We start from the raw sequence: 22,563 nt of genomic DNA, 5'->3' as shown, positions 1-22,563 counted from the left end.
AAATCCTGATATTCACATCACAAAGTGAAGCATTGTCAGTGCTGGCTTCCGTTATTACCCAATTTCACTCAGTCATGGAATTCTCTTCAGTAAGTTGTATTGGTCTGTGAGCTGCATATTCACAAGGTATCAATTGATAGCGTGCATAAGTATTGGCTCATGGAAGTGGTGGTAAGTAAAGCTTGATTTAATTGAATGCTCTGCTACCCTTTGGATCTTCAAATCAATGTCTCGCAAAATTGTATAAGTGTATGTAAGCCATTCATATTAGATTTGATCAGCAGCTCATGATCTTTTGAAGCCGAAGCCTAGTTGTTATATAGAAGGAATGGTGGTGACCATCATTTACTTGGTCTAGTGACCTGCAAATCTTTGAGAGGGTACATCAAGTAGAATTGAATGCAGATTGAAGCCAAGAAAACATTTTGAAGATTGAATGATTGATGATTCATACAAAGCATCACCTATTTTCTTGTTGTTTCAAAGCATGCTCCTTCAATTATAGTCATATATTCTTATGGCTGCATGCGCCCAATGGGTAATACTTTTCAGATCCAAATCTGCCACAATTTGCTGGGGAGGCTCCTCTGTGACTGACAGCATACTGGTTGCCATTGTTTTGTTTCTTCTTTGTCTCTTTCTTTTTGTATCAGTAAGAGCTTCCTGCTTATTGAAAAGGAGAATGATTGTTTTAGGTTTGTGCTTAGTAGCAAGCCTTGAATGAAAATCATTTGTTGACATTATCTTCTATTTCTTAGACCATGTTTCATGTATCTGGAGCTTCAAGCCTTTTCTAGTTTTTAGATGTGTATATTGCAGAATGCTAATATATGAAGTTATGATTATCTTATCTTTTCCCTGCTTCTGTGTTGTTCATGAATGAGAGATTAGCTTATGTAATACTGGCATAATGTTAATCAGCTGTCTGTAGACTTTTGAGTCATATGTTTCATTTTACCAGTGATAGATAGCGTACATCTTAATAGTTGAATATCAGCTCTGTTAGATTAGGATTTCATTTGAAGCATTTCTTTATCTTCACTTTTCTCTGCAACTTATTAGTGAGAGCTCATTGAAAATCATACAAGGAGCCCGCTTTTCAAATTCTGGAGGTTGTTCTGTCAATCAAGTCCCACATCTACAGAACTTCTTTTTGTTGCACTATTTGCGTGGCACAGGTATAGGGCACATTTGCCATAGGAACAAATGGCTACCATAGCTGAGTGGTACAGTCTGATCGAGTTTTTAATAGACCACTTTTGGATATCATCTTTGGCACAATGATTCCTTAGTATATTTATCCTTTAACATGTCTTGGTGATTTCTGATGGATAAGTATATCTTTTAAAGTTATGTTAACATTCCGATGGTTGCAGAACTTGACTTTATGTGTACTGTAGAAGTTAGTTCTTTATTGGGAAACACAGCCACAACAAGATTTCCAAACATTTAAAACTTGTTTGTATAGTGCATAACTTACTAGAAGTCAATAGCTCAGCTAGGCCTCAAGGCTGGTAATGCACAAGCAAGCAAAGACAAAGACGTTTGGATGCTTTTCTCATTGACATATGTCTTTCTATAATTGCAGCTGAATATATGAGTTTACCTGCAAGTCAGTATTCTGTATTGGATGCTGAACGCATAGAACGAGTTGATGAAAACACTTTTAGATGCTATGTCTATCGCTTGAAATTTTTTGCATTTGAAGTATGCCCTGTGCTATTAGTTCGGGTTGTGGAAAAGCCAGATGGTTGTTGCATAAGGCTTTTGTCATGTAAAGTAAGTTAACAAACTTTACATCTTAACTTTTTCTTTCATCAGGTCCATGAAGTGTCTAATTTTTGTCTTATGTTTTGTATCTTTTATTTTGTTGTGGCAATTTAGAAGAAAACATTTAGTTAGTTCAATCTCACCTGATTTTTGTGAGCTTTAGTGAGACATATTGACACCTTTCTGCTGCGTGTGTCTGACAAATCATCAGCTGGAAGGTTCTCCTGCTGTAGTTGCTCAAAACGAAAAATTTTCAGGTACTATTTTCCTTTCTGAACATATTTGCTTGAATTATTTTTGAAGCTTTTAGCAAAACTTTGTCTTCCAATATTGCAAACTACAAAGGGTTGTTAAGTTAATCCCTGATTGAAATTTGTTGGGATTGCCATGATGTTAGGCATCAGTCACTGGTTCTCCTTTCTGAGATCAACAAGTTCTTTGTTTCTTGATCTACTGGTTTTAGATTGTAGCTAATATGTACAAAAAAAATCACTAATCAGAAAAAATAGATTCACAATCGTAAACAGTCGTCTAAAAAAGTGTTAGGCTATGGATTCCAGCAAAGACTTTCAAGATCTACAAATTGAACTTAAAAGATCATTTAGAGACGGCCATTGAATTTTGATTGGGCAAATCAGTCCCTTAATTGACGTTGGTATATTTGTTAATGTTTACATAATTTTTTATAGGTTTGTGGTTTATTATAATATATTAGTTGTCTGTTTGTCGAATTGTTAAAAACAACTTATATTTAGACGATCTGTTTTCTCTAAAAGAGGACTTGTGAATCCAATAAACTTGTAAGTCATTTGACTGAATAATATCACATTTTTTTTTTGTGCTCTCAAAATTAATATAGTATTAGGGCTGCCAAGTGGATTATGTCTGACTAATCTCGAGTGAAGGGGATATCCCCTGGACAAATTTTTCTTCCAATTTATGAGTCCATTGCTCAAGAGATTATTAGTAGGCACACACGACTGCCATTTGAATACATGATCCATTTTTCTTAGGGCTTGATAAAGTATGTTGAGCGAGTCTCTCTCAATTCTATGTGAGGAGTGACACATTGTTAGTTCAAGCCAAGTTGAGGGAGAGGAGAAGAATCAAAGTTAGTTTTAAACCACAACTCAATGTTACATGGAGTGACACATTGTTAGGTCAAGCCAAGTTGAGGGAGAGGAGAAGAATCAAAGTTAGTATTAAGCCACAACTCAGTGTTACAAGACAATTGTGTAAACTGTGTTTGGTGCCATTGCTCGAGAGGTCTATTCATAGTGAATTTCTAAGTTGTCACTAGATCAATTGGGTAAAGAAACTTCTATTAAATATTTGTTTGGTTTATGAAAGTGTTAATAATGTCATGTTTGCATTGAAAGTTGAATTTCGTTTTGTTTGGTATAATATTTTGATGTACTTGAAGGAGCTAGATGCACCTGCAGTGCAAGCAAACGGCCCACAATTATTGCTACATCAAATAGTAAACCAAGCCCGATTTGTGCTTCAAGAGAGAGATTCAAGTTGTAGCAAAGACGTATGAGATTTGCCCAATTCAGGTGAACTTGTAGGTGGTATTTTTGAGAAGCTTCAACAAGCCCTGGCGCACATCTATTGCTTGCCATGATAGTTTCAATGGAGGACGAGATTCTCCACACAAATTTTGGCACAAGAAGATGCCAAATAGTATGTTGTTATACTTAGAGGTGTTATAATTCCCATTATGCTCAAGGTGATCAAGTGTGATAAGCAAGTGCACATGCTTTAGGTTCTGTTTTCTATTATTTTGGCAAGTTTTTGCATTGTTTATGTCGAAAGATATTTCCAAATCCCCGTTGGAATTTTGTTTAGTATATTTTGCAATATTCTTTGATACGAATGCTCATAAAATATGTACATAGTTATAGTAGATAGCCCAACATAGATTTGAAGTTGTCAATGGCGGGGAACATCTATCCTATGTTGCTACCAAAGTCACAAAAATTGACTTGGACAAACTATAGTGTTTGGAGTCATAAGATCTTGATGTTTTGTGGATAGAGTGTTAATGTGAGTTTTGTTCTACTACAATGTACAAAATCAAACACTTGATATTCTAAGATGAAATACCAAATTTCCTACTGTCTCTTGAATGAGGATGCTCATATGCTAAACAATGTAGATGAATTGTGTGATCAAACAAGACAACCACAAGGTTCCTTCTTATTGTGGACTTCACTTAGTTTTATGATGTGATATGTTGGTTATCCCAAAGGGACTCATGCTGTTTGTTCAATAGATATCAACTACTTTAATAACTTAAATCACTTCCTGCAAAGAGATAATGGTTTATAAATTCTATCCAACTCTAAGGGTGCAAGATAGTGTTGATGACGGGGTGAGCCTCTAACCAATCATTACTTCACTGTATCAACTAGGCATAGGAGGGTGCTATCTTCTATGAATGTGGAAATGATTTCACATTGTCAATATTCATCCAAAATCCCCTATGAAGGCGTAAACTAAATGAACATCCCCAATAAAAGTTAAATACCTGTAATTTAGGCCTAGACTAACTTTGCATTGTTACTTACAATCAACATGTACCAAAAGGTATGGACACTAGCTCCACCACCAATCACCATTTAACAATATCTTCTATCCACCTAATTTTGCTTCTACTCTAACATGAAATGAAATCCCAAATGAGGAATTAAAGAAACCATGCAATACTCCAAAGTAGAACAAGTAATCCACTATGAAAACTAACAATGAATAAACAATTAGTTTGATAACATTGTGACAACAATTTCAACATGTCCCCTCCTACTCTACTCTAATCTTAATATTCTTTGTAATGAATCTAAAAACTAACTTATTAGAAATGAGAAGGCCTTGGCCTTTTATAGGTGTTCAATTAGAATGAAGGGCCTAGATCGATTTAGGATCAAGGACTAAAATTGATCCATTACAAACCCTATTTAGTGTTTCCACACTATCATCCAATTACACAAAGGCACCACTCTATGGGCCAATAAGAAAATTACAATGCTTTTGAGAGCCAATGAGAAAATATGTATACTTGGCATGATCTAAGTGAATGTACTTGGACATGTGTAACTAGAATTTTCTGTTTGGTTGTTGAAGATAGGTGGGCGCCACCTCAACATCCTTATCCTGTCAACTTGATCAATTCCTCAGTGATGAGAAAATGTCTCTTGATACTAAACATTATCAAGCCTTCAATTGTGATGGCATATTCCCAAATTGCTTCATCCTCTCAAATTTTCTCCATCATTGTTCTTGGAAATTTTGATGTAACTGGAATTTTTTGATTGGTTTAAGATAGTTGGGTGCCACCTCAGCATCCTTATCTTGTAGACTTGATCAATTCCTTGGCGACGAGAAAATTCCTCTTCATACTCAAACACTATCAAGCCTTTGATGGTGATGACATATTCCCAAATTGCTTCAACTTCTCAATATTTCTCCATCTTCGTTCTTGGAGATTTTCTCATTGCCATGATTTGAACTTGGTTGTCTTTGCAAACTTGAAACTTGAACTTCTTGAAGTGATGAAGTCTTCATGCATTTGGATCCTTCGAAATGAACTTGGATTTCCAGAGGAGATTCATATTGATGATTTTTTTTTTTCACACTTGTTTCCTTTCTTTCTTGAGCTCCATCTTAACCTTGCCTTGAATTTGCATTTTCAACTTTGAGTTTCATCGTTCTTGTCCTCGAGGTATCTTCTTACTTGAAGTTTTGAAATTGATCTTGTAGCATCCATTCATTTGTATACTTGCTCCATATTTACCTTGCAAAAGCAAAGGAGAAATTGCATTAAGCTCATGAAATGATGAGTATAAATGAAATGAAGGAAATCAGAAAGCATGCATGAAATGAAATTGCATCAACCTCTTCTTCTACATCAAAATCAGGAGGCAAAATGCATTGTGATCATGGATTTTGTTTAGTTCAAGACCAAATATGTCCTTTTTAATTCTGATTTTCTCAAAGTTTTGGGTTTAATTGAGCCTTATGTTTACACATGTGCCAGATTTAGCTTTTCTCAAGTACTTCACACTTCTGATTTTGAAGAAAATCAGTGAGGTTTTCTCTCCAACTCTCCAAACTTTTTTTCCTGTAAGTCATGAAATCTCTGCTAAAGATTAATTCGCTGCCACTTTTGGAAGAAAGAATTCTGTCCTTTTAAGTCAATTTGTAGCCTTTAGGAGGGAGAGATTTTGTCTGCAATTGATGAGAAGATGAATCTCCCCCATCTCCCTTTATATAGGTGATTTCAAATAGTGAAGGGGTATGCCTGTTTTGGCCGACTTGTTCCCTCTTTGGCCAATTAAAATCATGAAAGTCTAGTCATGTGTTCTCCCATAGAATGCCGACTTGGATTGGGATGAAAATGCATTTTTTTTTGTCTTGAACTCATGTATGAGGTGCCTTCCTTTAATCCCTCCCACCGATCTGGAATAATTCTGGGTGGAGATTAAGGGGTCTTAGGATTGCAAATCCCAATTAGGGTCAAATCATCATTACCCTCTTTGCATCCACTCTTAGCTTATTGGTTGGAATCCACAGATTTAAGGTGTTTTAGGGTCAAGTTAATCTGATTTTTGCTCTTGTCTGATCCACGATCTCTCTCTCATTCTTCAAAATTCTCATTGCCACTTGGCCTTGTGATTTTTTATTCTCCTATTTCAAGTGATTGGGATTCAAGGGTGAATCTCAAATATCAAGTCCATGATGGAAATCATATGTGGGTTGGGATTTAGCCTCTATTAATTCTGGGTGGAGATTAAGGGGTCTTAGGATTGCAAATCCCAATTAGGGTCAAATTGTCATTACCTTCTACACATCCATTCTTAGCTTATTGTTTGGAATCCACAGATCTAGGGCGTTTTAAGGTCAAATTAATCTGATTTTTGCTCATCTGATCCACGATCTCTCTCTCTCATTCTTCAAAATTCTCATTGCCACTTGCCCTTGTATTTTTTTATTCTCCTATTTCAAGTGATTGGGAGTCAAGGGTGAATCTCAAATATCATTTAGTCCATGGTGGAAATCATATGTGGGTTGGGATTTAGCCTCTATTTTGGGGCAGAATTCTGCCCCCTCTTGAGATTAAGGATCACAGGAGTTGGTTGGATTCCGACCCCCTCATAGGATGTTTTCTTTCACACTTTCATATTTATCATTCCTCATGGTTTTCTTTGACACCTCAACTCTCACCCTTTGCTCAGTCTTGGTTTAATTTTGTGATGTGTTGAAGTTGAAAGAATTCTTTGTTTTGGCCTTAGGTTCATTCTGAATTCATGAAACCTATTTGTACCCCTCCCCCTTTCTCATGAAACTTGGCTTGGCATAGGGACAAAAATTTGGTGTTTGTTGGGATTAAGAATCCCAAATGCAAGGCTGATTCTTCCCTTCCCTTGAGACTGCTCTTTTGTAATTCTAAATCTCCATTTTGCGGGCTTGATCAGACCTTCAATTCCATTACTTGATTTGAATCTGATCTTTTGTGGGTTTTAAACCATTATTCTTGCCTTGGAGCCTCAACTCTCCAAGTGTCTTGGTTATATCTCTTTTGGTTTCTTAATTAGAGGGCAAAATCAAAAGCAAGTTGGGATTAGTAATCCCATGGAGAGGACAGATTCTGCCCCTTGGGATTTTTCCTTTTCTCTTTTGGTTCATGATTCAGTTATGCCCGATTTAACTTCAAACTTATCACTTCATTCTTGATTTCAATCTACCTATGCTTTGAATTGTCCCTCTTGATTCCTTGATTATAGGGCGGAGATTTCATGTTATTGGGATTAAGAATCCCAAGAGGAGGGTGGATTCTGCCCCTCCCTTTGGATTGCTCCAATTTCACAAATTCTCCTCCAAAGATCATTATTTTGCATTTTTCCTCGGATTTTCTCATCATTTTGCACTTGAAACTTGCTTAAACTAGGGGCCAAATTTTGACATGTGTTGGGATTGGGAATCCCGAGACATGGTCTGATTCTAACCTCCTCTTAAGGTTTGAATTTTGCAAGTTAATTTCCAATTCTTCAAGGTAATTATTCACCTTAGAGGGCAAAGTGATCTATATAAAGTAAAACATTTAAGTATAAGTTTAAGTTATATTTTATATAAATACTGTCAGGATGTTTGACATATGTTTCAGTTTTATAGGAGTTATAATAAATATTTTAGATTTTGGGAATGTCTAAAAAATTCTAGAGAGCCAAATTTCAGGATTCAACACACCTCCAACATTGTTATCTCCCACAACTTTTCCTGACTTTCTAAGATGAATTTGAAACTAGAAAAAGGATTCTCAAAAGATTCTAACTCATTTCATCACAAATACCTTGATTTCATCTCCATATCCTTGACTAGCTTAACACTACTCTTGCTCTCACCCTTGACAGACTTGACTAAAGTTGCTCAAACTCACATCTTGGACTCAAAGACTTGAAAATTTCCACCACCTAAGACCACCTAAGATCTCTACTTCTACTGCTAAAGCAAAAGTAGGGTTCCCCATTTGCAATGGGCCGATGGTGTGAAAACCTCACAACACACAGTAACCTTAGAAAGGTTCTACGTAGAAGGAGGACTAATTGGTACAAGTGTGGTTTCTATTGCACCAAAAGATCAACCTATTAATGCCCAATACAACTACTAGACTTGTAGAATCCACAAGATGTGGTTAGTTTCTTATCACAAATTTCGAGGGGAGTGCTAACCATTTTGCCAACAATCTCCCTCTCAACGTTACTTGAGGGGATTCAAACCTGTGACCAAGCTTTGATACCACTTGCTACAAGTGTGGTTTCTGTTGTACAAAAAGATTGAACTATCAATGCTCGATACAAACACTAGACTCATATAATCTACAAAAGGTGGCTAGTCCCTTGTCACAAATCTCGAGGGGAGTGCTGACCATTTTGCTAACACTAACCAAAGACCAATGTTGAGTATGACATACACCATAATGATGAAGCCTTGTTGATATTGAAGTCATTTGTTAGAGATGACTTGATTCCTGAAGTTTGCAATGAAGAATCTATTGTAGATTTGTGGTCCAAGTTGCGTGATAAGTACTAGTCTTCAAAAATAAGTAGATCAATGTTTTTGAAGAATCAAATTTACTCCTCTTAGTTATAGGAATGAGGTTTAGTTTCAGACTATATCATGCATATCAAGGATGCACATGATCAATTAGTGTCTATCGAGAAAAAAATAGCTAATGAAGATATAGTTAGCATAGTACTCAGAGAGTTGCCAACATGATTTGAAGTTTTTGTTGAATCAAGCTAATGAAGATATAGTTAGCATAGTACTCAGAGAGTTGGCAACATGATTTGAAGTTTTTGTTGAATCACTGTTCTTGAATGTAGAAAGACATTTGAATTTGACACAGTGTCATCTTTACTTTTGCAGAAGGAAAGGGAAAAAATATAAATTGAAGGTTCCAATTCACAAGACACAATGTTTAAGATCAATCTAAGAGACACCACTTCAACTAAAAGTCATCAACTAAAGTCAACACATCAATAGTAAAGTAGAATCCGAATCCAACGATCATTGTACATGTTACTATTGTAACGAAAAGGATGATATGAAAATCAACTATTTTAAAGGGCTAAGGACTTGTTGAATGAGAAGCTCAAGTTAGAAATATTGCTTGCATCTGAAAACATTGAAGTGTGACATTGGTGAAGGTGGTGATGATGTTCATACATATGAGGAATTTGCACTTAAAGATATTATTGTTGAGTGAGTGTAGTTTTTCTTCAAACCGCATTTGTCAAAGTCTTTTGTTACATCATCCACTAATCTATGGACAATATTCAGTCTAGACATCATGTTGTGGAATAAGCCACTAGTAGGTACAATGGTGATATGTGTACTTGAATTCTAGTTTGATGTTGATATAACACATGTACTATGATCGATAATGAGTTGTCTTGATTTGACATGAAGGTTGAGGGAGCCTTGATAAGCTTGTTAGATTTCAGTATGGATCTATTATAAAGATATTTGACACATGATGCAACTTGTAGATTTCAGGGTAAGTCCATAAGAGGAGGTTGCTTGGTAAGCTATTTGTAGATTTTAAGGTGGATCTGTAGAGACAAACTATCTATGGGTTTTAGGATGGATTCATAGAAGTGAACTATTGGTTTGTCCAATTTCATCAAAGAATTGACTGTGTGTTCAAATTGTTGTAACAACAAAGCATGATAGATTTGTCATCGAGGGAGGGTGTAGGTATATTTGTTAATGTTCACGTGGTTTGTTATAGGTTTGTGGACTATATCATATATTGGTTGTGCATCCATTGAGTTGTTAAAAATAACTCATACATTTAGAGGATTTGTGAATCCTATAAATATGTAAGTCATTCAAGACTGAATAAATTATTATATATTGTTTTTGTGTTCTTTCAAAATTAATTATTGATATATCATTTTTCTTGGAGGTCATCAATGAATCATAGATTTTAAAGATGGAAGATATTTTGCCACTATGATATAAGCTCTCTTAGAACTTTTGTTAACGTTGAAGACAATAATCATTCCCATTCTTGCATGTTGATAATAATCATATGAGTTGAAGAACTCACCAAGTTATGGATGGAAATTGCACCTAGTTGTATTGAGGTAAGAGTAGTTTTTCGGTATGAATAGTTAATGATAGTGCCATTTCAAGTAGTCAACTTGGGGCAAGCCCCAATTTTCAAAAAATCCTCCAAGAAAACCTATCAAAGATCATAGAGAAAACTTGCCTTTTTTTTGACAATTCTATTAATTGGCACTAGGAATACCAAATGTGTATGAATGAAGTACGTATGTTGTATTCACAATACAAGATTTGTTATAAAAGTTTCTAAATACTATTGTGTAGTAGTATTCTTTCCCCTAGGCTCACAACTACATGTTCCATAGATTTAATGTTTGATACAACCAAGCCCATCTTGAATAAGCTTGGCTTTGAGTTTTGAAACAATAGAAAACAAAATATTTCATGTAGTTATTAATTTTGTTTTTGCTAAGGGTATTGAGCCTTCATGGGTTCCATTTCTATCCTAGGTCGGCTTGCCTTTCCTTGATGGGGATTGATGGGTGAGCTAGCAAAGGATCAAACCTAAACCTTCAATTCAATTTCAACCTCTTATTCATTAGTAAGTTTAGATTTATTGGATATAAATTGAATTTGAGTGTTTTGTTGAAATCTATTTGGCATAGTACATAGAGATGAATTTCTAATCATGGAAAGCAACACATGGAAGTATAATAATGGCACAAATTATTTATAGGGATTTTGTATATCAAAAAGACGAGCTAGCATGCATGTTGTCCTTTATTTTGTCATCACAAAATGGAAGCAACACTATGAAACGTTGTCGTTAACACCTTCGTAACACTCAAACCACGATTTTCATAATTGGGTAGCTCCATGCCCTTATTTGTCCCGCATGAGAAGATTGTTGTCTCCTGCATTGACTCAACACTATGACAACTTCCATAAAAATCAGAATTGTTAGTGCTCATATCCTCCATGTAGTCATCAAAAACAACACCCTCATCAAGAGAGTCTAAACTAACAGTGGTAACAATTGCATCTTTTGCACTTGCACTATCTGCAACATATCAACATAAAGGGACTACTATCTTGAAAATCAAACCCTATATTACTCATATCCTCACTACTACCAACTAATGTAAGCATGCCATCAAGGGTAGTTAACATGTCATTTTCCGAAGCACTAACCTTGGAATCCTCAAATTGTTTGAACTCAATGCTATTGTCCTCTGATGGAACAGACACATGCACACATCCCTATGTAGAATCTCCAACATCATAACTACAGATAGGACTAGTGGCTGACCCACTAAGCAAAAGATCATCTTTACCATGATCACCAGTTGCTGAAAACTCATGATGAAGACTTCTGGATGTCTCACTTGTGAAAAACTCTTGTTTATCTTTCTGCATTCTCAATGAAGACCTTTTAAAAATAGAAATCATATACCTAGCTGCCTTGTCAATTGTCAATGGATTTGAAAGTCTTTCTTCCATCCTTTTATGATATTGCCTAAGCTTTTCTATACTTTCCATTAGAGCATTTGTTTGCTTCTTGTTATTCAATTGGTTCAATATTTATTAGATTTCTTGTATTTGTCCATAACTGAAATAACTGTAAGAGAGTTGACCACTCAAATATCAACAGTAGGATCAAATTAATTATTTTTTTCCCTACCGCACAGGATGTCAGGAAACCACTCTAATACCACTGTAAAGAACCCAACCGGTTCTAACTTCAATTCTAGAATATCCCTTGTAAATCTGATCACAATCTGTAGTTATGAAGCTCAAGGAATATTACCAAACATTTAGCCAACAATGTTCCAAACTGCTGTTATGAATTTTCTGTTTGTCTTCTTTAAGTTTGTAGGCTGCAAATAAAGTTACTGAACGCTTCTAGCAATGCAAGGTTGTTATAGAAATAATATACTAGCTGTTTCAGACCTTTGACAAACATACATGACTGAAATTAACTATTACAGCTAATAGACATAAAGACAAACACTTGCCACGCATCCCAATGTGCACCTACAACCACTAGGCATTTCTACAAACACTTGGTATGCATACTAGTTGATTCAATATAACTGAAACACATATCTACAACTTGGCATTTCATCAAATAGTTGTTGTGCAACCTTGCAACACCTTATTTTATTTCCAGCTATTTTCAATGAACAATTGATAAAGCTTGCAACTTGGAAATTCAATTGCAATATATTTACGATGACTAAGAACCAATTGCAACTGCAAAAATTTATTAAAGAACCTGATAAGGAGTATTGACATTGGAATAAAATGAAGGCTCTTATCATCCAAACACCAGCTCTTAGGAAAATTCTATTCAAACCCCAATTGGTAGCCACTGCCAATGCACTAGGAATGTATGCAACTCCAGCCTTCAAACACAGCTCAACAGTGGAACGCTGCTGCAGCAACTATCTGCAGCCCTAGAAAAAGGTATGTCTGCAACAAACTTTAATGTCACCCTTCAAGAATTGACGGCCCAAGCGAAACTGAGTACTAAGATAATAAATGCCCAATTTGCAGCTATCTTCAGTCACCTTCAAGCCACAGTTGCAACAGTAATGAAGGGCAGAAAATATGGTGTTCAAACTCGGTGAAACCTCTTGATATTGTTGCAGCAATAATTCATTAAACCGGTATACCTCAGCACCAATTTACCAAACCAATAAAGCAAAGATAATTTTCCAGAATATCAGACACAATTCACCATGTATTTCAATGGCTCAAAGTGCAACAACAATTAGAGGAATCTGTCCTCACAGCAGTCTCATGAAGAAACCCTCAACAATTTCATAAAATGAATAAAAAGCAAATGTCATGGAATAAATTGCTCATCTCCAAAAAGGCCTCTTAATGATTACAAAATGAATTCGGCTTCTTCCTCACACTTTTCATTAAAGAGCCTTCATCAATACACTTTTCAGTTAGAAGCTTTCATTTAATAATTTTGAATAATTAACTCCCAAGCTAAAAGCTACATGAAGTCACTTTTCACTTAAAAGATTTCTTCAACACACCAAATTATAACAAGATAACGATAAAGTTATTCATTAAGATAACCTTAATAAATAACTTATAATATGAGGCTCCATTAAACGATCCAATCAATCACCGAAGATGCCAATATTGCTAAAAATAGCAACCCCCCAAAATTGACTTCCTATAAATAGCAAGTCACTCAACAGAGACCCTCAAAACACAATGTCACCTCACGAGAGTCGCAATGGTGAACTGACTTCGCCAAATTACAGGAACCTACTAAAATGGGGACACTACAAAACATCACCCCCACTCCAACCACTTCCATATCCCCTCTTCCAGCCTTATTAAAAGTCATTTCAAGAGAGTCACTAGAAGGTAGAGTTCAGAAGGAGATTATCTTCTTAGAGGTATCACTGTTATCTCCATTAATGTTGGTGTTAGGATCCAAGTCCCATAACTGCAAAATCTTAAATATTTTGCTGAGAAAGCTTAGTCTTTTCCATAAATAAAGATGAATATGCATAGGAATATATGGATGCAAATATTTTGTTGTGGCAATTTAACCAAAAATAATTTTATCTCTGGAAAACTTTAGTTTCATTCCAGCCGGGTTTCCCATAAGTTGTAGCAAAGGGGAATCCTGCACAATTTTTTAAAAGTTTGTTCTATCTTTTTTGTCAAGTTGCAAAAATGTATTTCCGCACTAGCTAGCAAGGCTCAAACCATTTTAAGATGATCCAAAACCAAGAACTAAATCTTTTAAGAGAAGGGATGTTGAACAGTTGCTCCATCATTTTGGTGAATTTGACCATGGAAACCCATTTTCTGCAAGTCGTCAAAGGTCAGGATCTTGTTTGATCCATCTAGACAAACAAACATAGTGCACTTTAAGGGGTAAACGAATCCATATGAGATAAACTGGCCAGTCACAGAAAGGAGGGAAATCTCTTTTTTGCCATAATGAGATCGACATCTTTATATCTGCCTGACAAATTACTATTCCAAAACAAAAAGTAATCATTGCAGATTAGGAACTCTGATCTGCTGAAGCTGTTCCTGGAGCAAAACTTTTTGATGTACTGGAAATAGAGATTATCAAACTTTTTCCATTCATGCAAAAGAATCGTGTTGCTCTCTCCTTCCATCCAACTATGTTTTGCATATGATTTCCATTAAGAGTTTAAATAGTTATAGGCATCCTCTAGTGCTAAAGAGTTCTTTAGAGGAGGGAGACCTAACTAAGCGTCCTCCCAAAATAGAGCTTTGCATATATTCCTAATCTTTGACAAAAAGTGATCTCCAATCAAATTTTTAAAACCTTTGGAGAAGAGAGAGGATCTGAAAAGTGAGGAAGACTACTTGGATGATAGATATTGCTCTTTAATAACTTCTACCAAGGCTCTTTATGGTCAATAAGCACCCATCATACTAGTTTGCACACTGACTTCTGAAGTTTAAGAGATTTGATGCCTTTGGCACCTTGGGCATGCAGACTGCTAAGTTTATCTCATTTAAGAAAAGGATTCTGTTTTGAGTTGTCTTGCCACATGAAAGTTCTTAAAATATAGTTTTCTTGTTCAAAATAGCATTTGGAATAAAAAGGACTTAAAACATGTATATAGGAATGGCTTGAATGACTGATTTAATCAAAGTAATGTGCCCAGCAATGTAGAGATGACAATGTTTTAAAACGTGCTAACTTTTGTTGAATTTTCATTGTCAAGTTTTGCTATAGATGAGCTCTTGCCATGCTTGAGAATAAAGGAAATCCAAGATAAATATTAGTAAAGGTGTTCGCGTGAAAGCCCAAAATGTTAAGACCAAAAAGTTTATCTCCTAATTAATCATTTAATTAACTAGTTCTTTTTTTAATACTAGCATACTTAAGACTACAAGAGTCATGTACTTCTTTGTCTCAAGTCATAGAATGAGGTTATATGTGATGATCTAATTTTGTCCTCACCTAGGGTAGTTTTTTTATTTTAAACTTATTATAAGGATTTATTATTGCGTAACTGTATAATACACATCCATTATGATTCAAGTTTTTCTTAATCGAGAATCTCTTTGGCTTACGCAGCTATTCTCTTGTTTTTTCTCTTTTACTTATAGATGTTTGATCGTAGGTGATCTTTGTGATTGTAATGTCCCTGGTACTAGATCCAAAGGATAAGTGCGAGACCCTACAATAGAACATTAGTACACAATAGGAAGTATATATATATCCAAGTCCTAAAACAAATTATAGAAGATGATAAGCTAATTATTACAAGATCTAGAAGCTATTCTTCACTACCCTTACTAATCCTTAGGAAATTACTTCTCTCAGATCACCTAAACCTCTAGTGAGAATTAATTCTCGATTAGGAAATCGTCATACGAGGAGTGCTTCCCTAAGGCCTCTGGGATCTCTTAGACATTACTTGGTAAAGATCCCACCTCTAACCGAGTCTCTTCTCTGACATATGCATATGATTAACCACTACAATATATATGTATATTGTCTCTAGAGATTCCCAATAAATCTCTCTTGGATTCCCCTTGGAAATCCCAACATTTGTTTCTGAATGTTCTCTAATCCACGAGTTCTAAAGGAACTCGACATCCGCAAATGAATGTCCTCTACCAAGATTAGCTTGGTCTCTATTATTAGTTTTAATTCACTAAGTGGTATTCTCATAAGTTACACATACTTGTTCCCTGTATTTATTCCTCCATATCACTATCTCGACTCTGTTAATTGTCAGGACTTTTTCCTGCTATCTCCTTATTAGAGTATGCCTGAATATCGGTTATGATAAACTACTCTCCTTTCTTTAATCGATGCCTCGTCACTATTTAAGGAAGTTATTAGCACCTAATGTGAATATCACTGTCCATGTTATCGCCTTTATATGCTGTGTGGTATCTTAATGATTTATTCTTAATTATTTTTGCTTTACTTTCCTTGTTGTGTTCCTACCCGTCACTGCTAGTCTGGTAATGTTGTGCTCTTTATGTCTTTGTTTTGCGATTTGATATGTAATTGCTGACTATATTAAACTTAAGGTTGAATGACTTTATCCCTCTATGCACTGATGTCCATCCACTTTAATGTTTATCACGGTCTATTATCTTAAGGCTCATAATGCTCAATTGGCTGACTCCTATTCAGTAGTAGAGAATTCGATGATTTTGTATTTTTTCTTGTCCTGTGTGATGTCTTGTTCACTGTATAGTTACGCCGGAAGTAATTGTTTTTTTAATCTGTTTGTATTTTTCTTATTGTCTTACCTTTTCTTGCTATCTGCCAAATCGATGGTTTTTTATTCCTTCAATGATCAATTTCTATCTATTTATTATACAGGGTCTGCGTATGAATACCTGTAGATGTCTTTGGTTAGTCATGTCTCATGGCATATGCGACTATTGGTTTATACAGGAATTTAATTTGCCTATTTTATAATATTTGATAATTATATATAATGTAATGAGATTTAATTATTTGTGTTGAGGATGGGTTTAATTTATTATTTAATTGTTTATTATAATTGTATTATTATTATTACTTTTAATCATTGATGAAAATCTCTATTAGGAATTTACATATTGTATACATATCATAAATATATGCAAATTTCTTATCTAGGAAATTATATGCATTATTAGGAGCTTATCTTGGGGTTATCACAGTCCCTCTGTCTCAATTTTGCTTGTCCTCAAGCAATTTGAGTCTTTCTTCTTTTTCCCAAGTGGCATCTTCATTTGGCAATCCCTTCCATTTGATTAAGAATTCTCTCACAATTAACTAAAAGAGCAAATAAAATAAGCCAAATTATGGGCACAAGTGGTCAATGAACCATCCATGGAACAAAAGGAAGTCATTCAAAAACAAGTCAAGAGACAAATCAGAGAGGTGAAGGAAATACAAGAAAAGACTGTAAATATCATTATCAAGGGCTTAAAAGACTATGGGGAATGTGAGATAACAGAGATTTTGACACATGACTTTCTTAGGGACAAACTAAAATGGACGGGTAAAATATGGCAATCAAATAGAATTGGGAGAAGTATGGGAATGGGGAAAAATAGACATGTGAGAGTTACTTTCAACAAAATAAAAGATAAGAGCGCAATCTTGAAGAACAGGGGGCTACTCAAAGACACCCAAATATATCTAGACGAGGATTTAACCATTAACCAACAAGAGGAAAGGAGGAAGGAGTGGGAGAAAGTAAAATCAGCAAGGGCTGCCAGCAAATGGGCTTGGATGAAAATGGTAAAGCACAGTTTACCGACAAATTGGCGAATCAAAAATAGGAACTTAGGGCCCCACGAGAGTATCTAAGCACAGTGAGTTGGAATTGTAGAGGATATCCATGGAGAAGAGGATCGGGGTTGGGGTCCATAGCCAAGGGGCAAGACATTATTTGTCTCATAGAAACACATGAACATGAGGGGTGTAGGATTCCAAATTTTGGAGGGTACAATAAAGTCTCTGTGTGGAATGAAGAAACAAAGACAGGTAAAGGTCATGGAGGGATTACTATTTTGTTAAAAGATATGTGGAACAAAAACATAAAATTGGAGAAAGAGGACCCAAATAAACAATATATATGGCTGAAGATTGAGGATGATGAAGAGATCACATGGCTAGCAGCATGCTATTTCGCACCAAAAAAGTCTAAATTCTACAAAAAGAGGCATCTAGACAATGAAGATCCATTTGCAGCTCTAAAGAAAGATGTGCTTTCCTTTAATCAAACTGGTACCACAATCCTTCTAGGAGATTTTAATGCTAGGACAGCGAGTAACCAGGCTATTCAGCTGGGCAACAATCTAACAGAGGACAATAATCCCTTGTGGCTAAAAGAAGATGATGACAATATCAGCAAATGGACTTCTTAGGATAAAAAAGGTGGTGTGTCTCACTTTGGGGCTGAACTCTTAGGGCTATGCAACCTCCACAGGTTAGTTGTGTGTAATGGTATGAGGATGTGGCCTAAATCAAACAAATTTACTTGTAAAACGTATAATGGACAAAGTGTGGTAGACTATATGATATGTTCGCAATCAATCATCACCAAAGTAGTTGATTTCAGAATTAAACATTGTCCTATACAACTAAATTCAGACCATATGCCTCTTTGTATTAAATACAATATGAAGGTCAAAAGATTAAAAAGTGATTAGGTCCTAGATGAAAGCACGAAAGGACATAAAGAGGGCAAGATTCTTATAAACAATGAAAATAAAAAAGATATTTTGCACCGCTCTTGAACAGCAGATCCAAATGCATCATGACATCGCGAATACCAAAGAAAATAGTGATAAGAAAAGTCATATCTGTTGAGATAATGGGTGTTGCACACATTGCATAATATTGTTATATTTTATTATTTTATTTTATTATGTAATGTTGTGCCTAGATGGATGTGCAACATGTAAAGATTCCCATGGAATATTCTTGATGAGTTGTATTGTAACATTGTGATAATATTTCATGTAATTTTTTAATATTGGAGAAAATAATTAAATGCCCAATATTAAATGTGGGGTCAGTGGGTTAGGTGGCACATGGTTTTAGCACATGGTTTATGTAATACCACTTAGTGGTTTTGTGGGACTTGCTACTATATAAGCAGCCACAAGGGTAGTTGTTGTAGAATAAGAGTGAGAAAGGTAAGAGTCGAGTGGGACAAGGCTTGACAGGTTAGCCAAGGGAGCATTTGTGAAGGTTGAAAGCATGGCATGGGATGTGTGGATTCATGCTTGTTCACATAGTTTGCTCGGAAGGCTTCCATGGTTGTATTGCAATGGTAATTTTGTTGAATAATACATGGTGATGGATGCTTTTGGAGGCTGGGTTTTTCCCTCAATGAGGGTTTCCCAGGGTATATCTTGTGTCACAATTTTGTGGGTATGTTGTCTATTCTCTTGCATGTGGATTTTAATTCTGTGTTTATTTCAAATCTATTATGGGTTATGTGGAAACGGTTATATTCTTTGTTGCAAGTTTCCTTACAATATCAGTAGTAGCTTGCTAATCCCATTAATTCAGGAAGCACTAAAGGGTTGTAAGAGAACAAAGACAAAGAAGAGCATCTCAAACGCCTTTCTGGCTAACCCATGGTATGACAAAGAATGCAAGGCAGCAAAAAGAAAATTCAAAGGGAGAAAGGAAAACAAAACAATCATAAGAGAATACAAACAACCAATCAAATCCAAAAAAGAAGAATATGTGATTAATCGGAGGAAGGAGTTAATCAGGTTAGGAAAGCACAATCCTAAAGATTTTTGGAGGAAGTTACAACAAGCTAGGAAACAGGTTGAAAATAAAATCATGGATTCTTAATGGTTAGAGTATGCAAAGTCTCTTTATGAGAGACCGGAGGACGAAGCTTCACTCTCCACTTAACCAACAATTCAGATGAACTATTTTCTGATGAAGACATTATTCTAGGCATAAGGAGATTAGTGAGTGGAAAAGTTTAGGATATTGATGGGTTGTAGGCTGAATTTATAAAGTGGGGGACAGATTTATTGACTCCACAGATCAAGAACATTTAATATGGTCACGCAAGACTGCTTTCCCATGGAATGGACCACCAATGTAGTCATTCCTCTCCATAAGAGCGGGGATGTCAACAACCCTTCCAACTACCACACCATCATGGTGAACCCCCTATTAAGAAAACTCTACGGGAGTATGATAGAGCTGAGAAAACTTAATGGTTAGAGTATGCAAAGTCTCTTTATGAGAGACCGGAGGACGAAGCTTCACTCTCCACTTAACCAACAATTCAGATGAACTATTTTCTGATGAAGACATTATTCTAGGCATAAGGAGATTAGTGAGTGGAAAAGTTCAGGATATTGATGGGTTGTAGGCTGAATTTATAAAGTGGGGGACAGATTTATTGACTCCACAGATCAAGAACATTTAATATGGTCACGCAAGACTGCTTTCCCATGGAATGTACCACCAATGTAGTCATTCCTCTCCATAAGAGCGGGGATGTCAACAACCCTTCCAACTACCACACCATCATGGTGAACCCCCTATTAAGAAAACTCTACGGGAGTATGATAGAGCTGAGAATCAGCGGATGGGCAGAAAAAGACAGGAAAAGAGCTATGGGATAGGTGAGTTCTAGACCAAAACATTCCACCATTGATCATTGCATTACCCTAAGGTTCCTCATCGAAAAAGCATGGGATAAACAAGGGGAAGAGGCTTTTAGCTGCTTTGTTGACTTTAAGAAAGCTTTTGACACCGTCCCTAGGGATAAGTTATGGAATCAGGTAGAAGAATTGGAGGTCCCAACATAGTATAGAGCTGCTGTTTATAAACTTTACGAATAGGTTAAAGTGAAAATCAAAACAAAAGTGGGCATGTCAGAATGTTTTAGCAGTGACATAGGAGTCAAACAAGGGTGCTTGTTATCTCCTACCTTGTTTTTCCTCTATATGACAAGTTAGAGGAATGGCTAAACAAAGCCAATGGAGAGGCAATTGAGTTGGCTGAATATGTGATCAGATTGCTTTTGTATGCTGATGACCTCATTCTCATTGCTAAAACAGCACAGGGGTTGAGGGAACATTTGAATAGCTTTGAAACCTTTTGCACGGAAGTAGGGATGGAGGTCAACACTTCTAAGACCAAGGTCATGGTCTTTTTCTTGAGGAAGAGAAAATAACAATATACTTTCATATTTAATGACAAAGCGCTAGAAATTGTAGAAGAATACAAGTATCTAGGGATAGATTTCCATTACCGGCTCATTTGGGAAACATGCAAATCAAAAAGGATACAAGGCGGATGGAAGGCTTCTTATCTTCTTCAAAACAGGTGTAGGATAGCAGAGTTGGGATTGAAAGACTAAGAAAACCCTCTTTGGGTTGCTGGTGATACTAGTTATTTTATACAGCAGCGAGGTATGGAGGAGCAGCGTATCAAACCATAAATGTTGACAAATTGAAAGAACTTAGAAGCACTTCATCACAACTAATCTCAAAATCAAATTCACAGTTCTATACGAGATTAGTTTAGTAGAGGCGGGCATGTTCTCGGTGGAGGCCTCGGCAATTGTTAGATTGTTGAGCTATCTAAAAAAAGTGAGTAAAATGGATGCACAATGTTGGCCTAGTAGGGTGGTTGATGGAGAACTGGCTTGTCGGAAGAAGACATGGAAGAAACAAAACGGTAAATGGTTCAACAAGTGGAACATTGACTACCAAGAGTGCTCGGAAAACAATTCTGAAATTAACAATTGGGTGGCATGAAAAATCAGATCTATCATGTGGGCAAACCAGTTAGGTAGAAAAAAAGCCTATTATGTCAAAGAATTTAATCCCACATGTGAACATGATGACAAATAATATTTAGGAGCCGACATCAAAGGAAAGGCAAAAATCCTAATCGCTCAATTGAGATCTGGTTCCCACCATTTGAGATGTGAAACTGGTAGATGGAAGGTCCCTAAGGAAGAGTGGGAGTACAAAATTTGTAGATTTTGCAACGAGGGTGTGGTGGAAACAAAGTGGCACTGTTTGAAGGATTGTACAGCATACGAAGACATTCGCAACCAACACAAAGAAATGCTAAAAATGAACAACATTAAAGACCTTTTCGAAGGACCAAGACTCCTCAAGGGGGCCATTTTACTTATGTAGATTCACAACAAAAGAGACAAGTTGGAGAAATCGCATTAGACTGACTAGGAGTTTTTGTGGGTCCCTTAGCCTTATGGTTCATGGACGTCATTAAAAATCTTTCATTCATTCAATTCTATTCCTTGGCGCTTTTTCTCTAGTAACAAGAATTACTTTAGGTTCCAAGATGAGTTGTCCCTCATCATGAAGTGGGGTAGTTCTGTACATGGTGCTATCTGTTGGCCCAAAATGTTTTTGAGTCTATATACATGGAATACATTTGTGAATTTGACTATTGCTTGGTAATTCCAACTCATAGGCTACTTCACCAACCCTTTGATTACTTTATATAGTCCATAGAATCGAGGTTTGAGTTTCTCTATCCCATTCTTCTTAATGGATGACTGTAATCGCAAGTACACTAGATCTCCTCCCTCAAATGATCGTTCCACTCTATTCTTATCTGCATAGAGTGTTTGCTGATTTTGTGCAGTGTGCAGGTTCTCTTTCAAATCTCTCCTTATATCCATGTTTATTTTAATGAATTCTTGTGCACTAGGTACACTGCTTTCTGGT

At 36.0% G+C, this 22,563-nt stretch overlaps 1 protein-coding gene across 1 annotated transcript in view; it reads left to right on the top strand.

Annotated features, from left to right (window-relative positions):
• LOC149578241 (RAP release 2, galactose-binding-like domain protein, putative (DUF1997)) overlaps window positions 1-22,563 on the top strand; it is a 78,562-nt gene that overhangs the window by 1,342 nt on the left and 54,657 nt on the right. Inside the window, exons 2-3 of the mRNA XM_089827923.1 lie at window positions 1,589-1,779; window positions 1,982-2,027. Of these exons, the coding sequence (XP_089684049.1) occupies window positions 1,589-1,779; window positions 1,982-2,027 (237 nt within the window). The remainder of the gene's footprint in view (window positions 1-1,588; window positions 1,780-1,981; window positions 2,028-22,563) is intronic.

This window comes from Cupressus sempervirens, chromosome 1, assembly GCF_028749045.1.
Source record: "Cupressus sempervirens isolate cs-2001-9-10 chromosome 1, ASM2874904v1, whole genome shotgun sequence".
NCBI lineage: Eukaryota > Viridiplantae > Streptophyta > Pinopsida > Cupressales > Cupressaceae > Cupressus > Cupressus sempervirens.
This window is presented reverse-complemented; position numbering and strand designations above follow the sequence as displayed.